The 9,428-nt window shown below is 39.1% G+C and overlaps 1 protein-coding gene across 1 annotated transcript in view; it reads right to left on the minus strand.

Moving 5' to 3' along the window:
* The window catches only part of kdm4b (lysine (K)-specific demethylase 4B), a 108,750-nt gene that overhangs the window by 37,653 nt on the left and 61,669 nt on the right, over positions 1 to 9,428 (minus strand). Inside the window, exons 2-3 of the mRNA XM_034705403.1 lie at positions 7,501 to 7,604; positions 3,410 to 3,547 (exon numbers count right to left, since the gene is read on the minus strand). Coding sequence (XP_034561294.1) covers positions 3,410 to 3,547; positions 7,501 to 7,604 — 242 coding nt within the window. The remainder of the gene's footprint in view (positions 1 to 3,409; positions 3,548 to 7,500; positions 7,605 to 9,428) is intronic.

Genomic DNA, 9,428 nt, shown 5'->3' on the forward strand with positions numbered 1-9,428 from the left:
ACAGATGGGTCAGCAGTTGGGGAGCTTGTATTTAAGAAGACTGAGACATAAAGCACGCGCAGGCTCCCTCCCTCCCTCTCTGTCGAGAGCTGGCAGCCTTGAACGGTGACAAATTCGATCCGGAGCCCCATCGTTCACTGTCCTGTTTGGTGCTGACAGAATAAAGCTTGGTACGGGGAGGACGGGGGGGCGGGAGGGGGAGGGAGAGACAGCCAAACGAGTTAACAGATGACTGAGAGAGCAAAAGACTGAGAGAGAAAGATGGAGGGAGTTAAGTCAAAGATCGAGGGGGGGATGTGAGACTTCATTCGTGCCAATCCAGCGGCTGGAGGATGCAAGCTTGTGAAACACTCAATAAAAACACTCTAATGATATTTGTTGGAGTGTAATCGTTTCCTGTATTAGCTTACAGTTACAGGAAACTGGTAACCCCAATGCTGACATTAAAGCTCCAGTGAGGAACTTTCATTTCGTGTGAAGTTGAATGCAAAAGCAAATATTTTAACTCTTTGTTGATCTTGTTCTGTAAATGTGTAATGTCTGATGAAAAAATCTCATCTTGCTTACTTTTAACTGTCAAATGCATCACATACTCAAAGTTTAATCATGCTGTCAATCATCTGGTGTTTCACCTACCCCCTCACAGCGGTTGCAGGCACCAATAAACTACAATATAGAAACTGTTGATCTTGTTGCACATAGGCTTGTTTGGTTTTGTGGGTCATAAAAAGGCATCACTGTAAAATTCAGCCTGTTTGAAAGCTGGTGGAAAATTCCCTATAGTAGCTTTAAATACTGAATAACTTACAGTGCACAAACTAATTTATAGATGTTTTCTACAAACACATGATACAATAGCTGGAATAATGATATTTGCTGGAATGGGTAACCCCCCAAATACTGTGTAAAATCAGGAGAGAGTCCTAACTCGGCCTACAAGTTACACCACTGTACTGATCTTGAGTATTCTGACATTAAAGCTCCAGTAAGGAACTTTCATTTCGTGTGAAGTTGAATGCAAAAGCAAATATTTTAACTCTTTGTTGATCTTGTTCTGTAAATGTGTAAGTTCTGACGAAACAATCTCATCCTGCTTACTTTTAACTGTCAAATGCATCACATACTCAAAGTTTAATCATGCTGTCAATCATCTGGCGTGTCACCTACCCCCTCACAGCGGTTGCAGGCACCAATAAACTAGAATATAGAAACTGTTGATCTTGTTGCACATAGGCTTGTTTGGTTTTGTGGGTCATAAAAAGGCATCACTGTAAAATTCAGCCTGTTTGAAAGCTGGTGGAAAATTCCCTATAGTAGCTTTAAATACTAAATAACTTACAGTGCACAAACTAATTTATAGATGTTTTCTACAAACACATGATACAATATCTAGAATAATGATATTTGGTGGAGTGTAATCCTTACCTTTATTAGCTTAAAGTAGATGTGTAACCCCCAAATACTGTGTCAAATCAGCAGAGAGTCCTAACTTGGCCTACAAGTTACACCACTGCACTGATCTTGAGTATTCTGACATTAAAGCTCCAGTAAGGAACTTTCTTTTCGTGTCCACTTTGATGCTTCCTGTGCACAAAGTGATTCTTTGCAGATCTTGTGCTGAACATGTGTAAGTTCTGATTAAACAATCTCATCCTGCTTACTTTTAAGTTTAATCATTATTATGTAATCACTGTTTTGAAAAGTCTTTCTTTTATTAATTTTGGTGCAATGTGTTTGTGACAATTTTGTTTTTCTATTTCTATTCTTGATTTTTATAATTGGCTGCTATGGCATCTTTGTTTTATGGATAATGTGTGATTTTAAATAATTGTTTTTCTTGTTTTTGTTTTGTTGTGTGGACCCCAGGAAGACTAGCAACCACAATGTGGAAGCCAATGGGGATCCAAATAAATAAATAAATACATAAATAAATAAATCATGCTGTCAATCGTCTAGCATGACACCTACCCCCTCACAGTGGTTGCAGACATAAAAAGATTGCAACATAGAAACTGTTGATCTTGTTGCTGATGGTCTGGTTAGGTTTTGTGCATCATAAAAAGGCATCAGTGCAAATTTTAGCCTGTTTCATAGCTAGTGGAAAATTCCCTATAGGAGCTTTAAATGCATAATAACTTGATGGTGCAAAAACTGGTCCAATCTCATTAAAATAGGTGAAACTCCAGAGTGTTTTGTATCAACAAAGTTGTATTTCATAGCTCAGAAATATTGCTTTTCATTTAATATAATCTGATTTGAGTTTCTAACCAATTCAAGGGAAATTTATAGACGTTGAATACGATATCCAGAAGTTTGTATGCTGGATGGAAATCTAAATCTGCAGGTAGGAAATGCTGTGAAAGGAACTGATTTTGGAGATACTTCTGATTTAAATATGCAGGAGGAGACAGAAGACAAAGGCAGGGAGAAGCTAAGTTTTATAAGTGTCGAGCCTTCCTCCTCACTCAGATTTATTCAGAAGAAAGGAGCCTGAATGGTGTCAGAGTCCAGCTCCAGGATGTACAGGAGAGGAAATGCTGGAACAAAATTTAAGCTGTACAGGCAAGTCTTCCCCGAGACTAAGAAAACACCTGGGTGAAAAGAGAGCGTCTCATTGGTCGAGCTGTTCTTCATCACATTCCTCTGTCTGCTCTAACAATTTGTCATCTTGGATTAGCAGCACAGTCCACCCCTTATTCCCAGACTGAGACAAGTGTGGAGGAGAAGCTCTCTTGAGCAGTGGGCCGGGTGGAGGGAAGACTGCTGGAGCCTGGATTACTGGTTCTTAAATTACAAGTGGCCACATGGGGAGAGCAAGAAGGCCGAAAAACTAGAAAGGAGGGATGGGGAGGGGAGATGTACTTGTGCAAACTGGCAACTCATAAATCTGACGTGCAGCCAAGTGGAGCGAGAGCAGGAAAACGAGGAGCCGACGCACACACATACACAAATCTGCAAAGATACACACGAGGGAGGAGAGGAGGAAGTGAATAGGAAAATAGAGTGGAAACAAGAGGGGGGGTTCTTCTAAAAGGACATTGTGGTTGTGCTCCCGTCCACAACCGACCCGTGCCCTGTCAATTTCATGCTCAGCAGCCCACAGGCAAAGCAGCAGTTTGCGTCAATGGAAGGATGTAAGGGTACGGTTAGTGTCGGTAACAGATGATGTGTAGCAGACAAGCACACACACTGCTTTAATATTACGATACGATCTATTTCTTCATCTTCAGAGCGGGAGGGCTGCAGCATCAGATCAAACCTCCTCAGGTGCAACACCGACATTCGCCTGTGGAGCTGCAACATTTTCATACCCTGTTTATGACAGACTCACACTACCTGCCACCGCTACAGATCTCATGTCGCTGTTACATGACTGGAAAAAGAAACATGCAAGTCCAACATGTCTTACCTGGGTAGCCATCTTGCCGTAGTCCACCCAGCGCAGGGTGGCGAAGTTTGTGGACTCAGCACAGTTGAAGCCGTGGTTGAAGCCGGCATGGTAGCCATAAGGGAAGGTGACCATGAACTCTCCTTCGTTCTGAGTTATCTGTTCACAGAGAGAGATTAAACAGGTTAATGTGTATCTATTCATTTATTATTCATCTTTCAATTTATCTATTCTTTTAAAAAAAAGTCATCAAAAATAACTGCTATCATTATGATCATTATTTTTATTATTGATGTTTTCATTTTGTATTGTCATTTTTATTATATTTTCATGTATTTTTATTATTATTATTAACTGTTTTAAAATACTGTTGTTATTATTAAGATTTAAATAACTATTTTATTTATTATCATTACTTATTTGTATTTTAATTATTATTAATAAGTTAAAAATATATTAATATTATTGTTATAGTTATTATTTTAAGTATTATTGTTTTTTCATTTATTATAGTGATTAGTATCATCAGCATTAACATCATTATTAGTATTACTATTATTATTATTATTAATGTATTCATTTTATTATATTTTAATGTATTATTATTATTAACTGTTTTAAAATACTGTTGTTATTATTATTAAGATTTCACTACTATTTTATTTATTATCATTACTTATTTGTATTTTTTATTTATTAATAAGTTAAAAAATATATTAATATTATTGTTATAGTTATCATTATTTTAAGTATTGTTTTTTCATTTATTATAGTGATTAGTATCATCATCATCATTATTAGTATTACTATTATTATTATTATTTATGTATTAATTTTATTATATAATTATAATAATCATTATTTTTTATTATTTATTGGTTTTAAAAATATGTTTATTATTATTGTCATATTTTAATTCAATTTATTAGTTATCATTATTTTAGTTATTATTATGTTTTCATTTATTACCATTATTATCATTATTACTATTTTTATTATTATCAATGTATTCATTTTTAAATGATTATTATTATCATCATTATTATATATATATTAGTTTTAAAGATATTGTTATTATTATTGCTATATTTTAATTCAATTTATAAGTTATCATTATTTTAAATATTATTATGCTTTCATTTATTACCATTATTATTACCTACATCAATTTTAAAATAACAAAATTATTATTATTATTTTTCTTTAAATTAGTTTTAGAGATATTGTTATTTTCTTAATTCAATTTATTAGTTATTATTTTAATCAATATTATGCTTCCCTTTATAATCATTATAATTATAATTATTATTATTATTATTATTATTATTATTATTCTTATTATTATCATCATTAATGTATTCATTTTTAAATTATTATTTCTATAATTCTTAATATTAGTATTATTATAAATGCAACACTCCTCTTCTGTAAACCTGATCCTAACTGAGCGCTCATTAAACCAGGTGGAGGTGAAGACAATGTCAGGTTGCGTTCAAGACTCCACTGCAGCGTTGAGTCCAATATAGACGCCCATGATTGTCATAAATTTGCTGGCAACAAAGAATAAAATTACTCTCCCATCGAGGAATTATTAACTTCCTTTTAATTATTTTATTAATTAGTTTAGAAGCCAATTTTATGTGTCAAGTGTTGTAAATGTGATCATGACATGAGTGGGTCATATAGAGCAGACTTAGAAGCTCTACTCACTTTCTGCCCTTAATGACAAAGTTCATGCCTTCCTTATTCATGACCCAATTATTACTTGCAGCTGTGACTCAACATTTTCAAATTCTTAAATATGATCTGGTTTAACTTCAAAGTATTCTCTGTCTAAAAAAAAATAAATAAATGCAATAGAGGTTTGAGGAGTTCGACTCCTCGGCACCAACTTCTCACTAAACTTTCCTGACTCGCGAGCGAAATTAATTCAGCCGAACATGAGTCATGACTGCTGCTCCGAGTGTTGAGTGTCTTCCCATGAGCTCCGTGTTATTCTGAGAGTGTTTAAAAATGTGAGGACAAGTTAAGCACATTCATTTTTTTTAATGCCATGCCCCAAAACTTAAGCCCTGTATGCCTGGCTGAGGAGCTCGGCTTCCTTGTGAAGCCTGGATCCAGGCAATCAAGAGACACATCAAGCCAGATAAGGTGACAGGCATGAGAGGGGAAACAGGGGCAGAGGCTGAGAGCGGGAGATAAACTTCCTCTACTAAAGGCAGTGGTGCAGATATCAAACGGCCCTTTTTTTTTGCTCTTGCAAGAACGCAAGAAGGCGGTTTTATTTTTAAACATGAAACGAGGGTTGTACTGTTAGGTGTGTTACAAGTAATATGTTCGCTCTGATAATGACGTCCTGAGGGGGGAGCAAAGGGATAAATGGGGGGTGTGGGGGGTAACCCTCTGCTGACAGGGAAGAACTTTGAAGGGGGAAAGAAATGGCACAGAGGAGGAATACAGTCTTCCATTAATTCTGCACTGTGAGGATTTATATTTCCCAGTGAATAGAACAAAAAGCAGAAAGGTGGAAAAAGCCAATTAAGTTCTCATAACGGAGTCAACGGAGGATCGGTGCTTACACCGGATCATTTCAAACGTCTGCAGCAGCATGTAGCACGTGCATCACAGCTAGGCCGTCAACATGTGTCAGGCAATTCATGCAAAGGCGAGGCAGTGAGGAGGACACAACTTTAAGTCTTTTTAAATGATATTATTTTGATCTTTTAATATCAATGTCTGTGCCACATCTCTGAGCAACACAGTGTGTGCACAGCTGTCACTGTGGAAGCGTGCATGGCTCACATTAGACTGTATTAGCACCATTCAGGGGAAAATAAGGGGAATAATTCTGCACATCTAAATATGCAATTCAAAGCTGTTAGCTAAGATAGATGCAGAGTTTCATAGTCCTGAGAGCCAGAGATAAAGAAACACAAGAAGAGACTGAACTCTGAGTAATGAGTGTAAAAGGTAGCAGAGTGGTTCTTCTACCTTCACACATGCATCATGTTTGGTATGTGATGCTAGCCAAAGTACAGAAGCTACAATAACAAAGAGAGCATCCACTGCTTCGCGGATGACACCCAGCTCTACCTCTCCAGCAAGCCCGACTCCACTCTCCCACCCTCCTCCCTCACCCTCTGCCTCTCTGAGACCAAGTCCTGGTTCACCTCCAACTTCCTTCAACTTAACAGCAATAAAACAGAACTCCTCCTTATAGGCACCACATCCACCTTATCCAAAGCCGACAGTTTCTCCCTCTCCATCGACAGTTCAACAGTGTCCCCCTCCCCCCAGGTAAAGAGTCTGGGTGTCATCCTCGACAGCTCACTTTCTTTCAACTCTCACATCAATAGCATAACCCGGTCTGCATATTTCCACCTCCGCAACATCAACCGTCTCCACCCCTCTCTCACCCCTCACACCACTGCTATCCCGGTCCACAGTCTTGTCACCTCCCGTATCGATTATTGCAATTCACTCCTCTTCGGTGTCCCTCACAAATCCCTCCATAAACTTCAACTGGTCCAAAACTCTGCAGCCCGCATCATCACTAGAACCCCCTCCTTTCACCACATCACCCCCATCCTCCAGCAGCTCCACTGGCTACCGGTCAAACTCAGAATCAATTTCAAAATCCTCCTCTACACTTTCAAGGCCGTCCACAACCTCTCCCCCCCCGTATCTCTCTGATCTCCTCCACATCGTCACCCCCTCTCGCTCGCTCAGGTCTTCCTCCTCCCTCCACCTCTCTGTGCCCCCCGCCCGTCTCAGCACCATGGGGAGCAGAGCTTTCAGTCGCTCTGCTCCCCAACTCTGGAACTCACTCCCACCGGACATCCGAAACTCTGACTCGTTACCCCTCTTCAAATCAAAACTCAAAACCCATCTGTTTCAAACTGCATTCCCTGCTTCATTTCCACTGCTTCATTTTTAACTTGGTGTTACTTTGCTTGTTGTTTTTATTTATCTTATCGTGTTCTTTTATTTATTGTGTTTTTTATCTGTCTGTAAAGCGACCTTGAGTGCTTTGAAAGGCGCTTCTAAATAAAATGTATTATTATTATTATTATTACAAATGTAGGCGCATTTACTATTCCGGGTTCACTCACCCTGTCAAAGGGAATGCCGTATTTCTTCAGGATGGATGGAGAAATCAGCGTCATCTTGTGGCGGAGGAAGGCGTCGCAGCCTTGGGAGCTTCCAGGAAAGAATCCTGCACAAAGTGAGAGCAAAGGTTAGACACTGACGATGTTTCACTGACGAACCAGAGGAACTACAATCGGTAGAGAGAGCTCTGAGGAAAAAACAAAAGCTTGGATGACAATTGTCAAAGCAGAGATCTGAGGCTTTCATTGTGATGTTATTGTTCAGGGGACAGAGTCTGTTATGGAGAAGGGTAGAGGTGGGAGAATGACCAAAAGTGGTGACTTCAGATTTGTCAGGGTTGAGCTTCAAAAGGTTGTTGGAGATCCAGCTTCTGAGGTCAGTGAGGCAAACGAGTAAATGATCTAAACTGTCCGGATAATTGAGACTGGATGTGCTGGAAGGTCTGGTTTCTACAAACCCATGTAATAATGTCTCACTTGCAAATACTGTCCATCAACCAGGACTACAAAATGTACTGACTGTGTTTTATCATTCTGAGCTTTTACTATTTTGTGTGCATGTTTGACCATTTGGCATCAACCACCTCTGTTACTGTTTTATCTGCATGCATCAGCTCCTCATGTTCCCTCAGTGTCTGCTCTCAACATTGTGATTCTAAACTATGGTACTTTCAACCTCTTCCTCATCACGGGAAGGGCAGATGATCTGCAACTGCCTGAGGAGAAACAGGCAAATGCACAAATTATGCAAAATCAAAAAACAGACTGCACATTCAGAAACATGCTGCAGAAGCTGAAACAAATGGAGCGACGCCTGCGAGCTAGTTCAGGCAGACAACTCGAGCTGCAATGCCATACACGTCACATGTCCCACTCTCATAACCATCATCCAATCCCGCCCTCTGCCTCTCAAATTGGCGGGCTATTTAAACTGGGGAAAATCTCCCATCTCTCCCTCTGCCTGTCAACGCCTCTGCTGCTGCATGCCTATTGCTGATATTTTCTTCTTCCCCGCCGCCTCCCCAGCTTCCACCTGCAGGCTCCGGGGGTGTTTAGTATGTTTTGTTCATCACTCCTCGAAGTCTGCATGTAAACTTATCTGCAGGGAGTGATGGGGCCGGAGCCTGGGCGCCAAACATGAATATGTATTTGCTGCTACAATAAACAATTTAAACGAGAGTTGTCTGACTGAACTGCATTAACAGCAAATGTTGACACCTATTCTAGGCAAGGCAAGGCAAGGCAGCTTTATTTGTATAGCGCATTTCATACAAGAGGGCAATTCAATGTGCTTTACATTAAAACATTAAAAGCATTGGAAACATTCAGACAAGCATAAAAGAACATCATTAAAATGACAAATATGATAAAACAGAAAAGAAGAGGAAAATTAGAAATATATTAAAAATTACATTAAAATTTTAATTTAAAGTGGGTTTAAATAATCTAAGAGAGGAAGGCAGTGTTAAATAAAAAAGTCTTAGTCTTTGATTTTAAAGAGGTGAGAGTTGGAGCAGACCTGCAGCATTCAGGGAGTGTGTTCCAGATATGTGGAGCATAATGACTAAACACTGCTTCACCATGTTTCCTTCTGACTCTAGGGACTGAAAGCAGACCAGTACCTGATGACCTCAGAGGTCGAGGTGGTTCATAAAGTAGGAGCAGATCAGCCTAAACCATTCAGTGCTTTATAAACCATCAGCAGGATTTTAAAGTCTATTCTCTGACAGACAGGAAGCCAGTGTAGGGATCTAAGAACTGGAGTGATGTGGTCTACCTTGTTAGTCCTTGTTAGGACTCGAGCAGCAGCATTCTGTATGAGCAGCAGCCGTCTGATGGACTCTTTAGGGAGTCCTGTAAAGACCCCGTTACAGTAGTCTAGTCTGCTAAAGATAAATGCATGGACCAGTTTTTCTGCATCCTGCTGAGAC

The sequence above is a fragment of the Notolabrus celidotus genome, chromosome 2 (genome assembly GCF_009762535.1).
Source record: "Notolabrus celidotus isolate fNotCel1 chromosome 2, fNotCel1.pri, whole genome shotgun sequence".
Taxonomy (NCBI): Eukaryota; Metazoa; Chordata; class Actinopteri; order Labriformes; family Labridae; genus Notolabrus; species Notolabrus celidotus.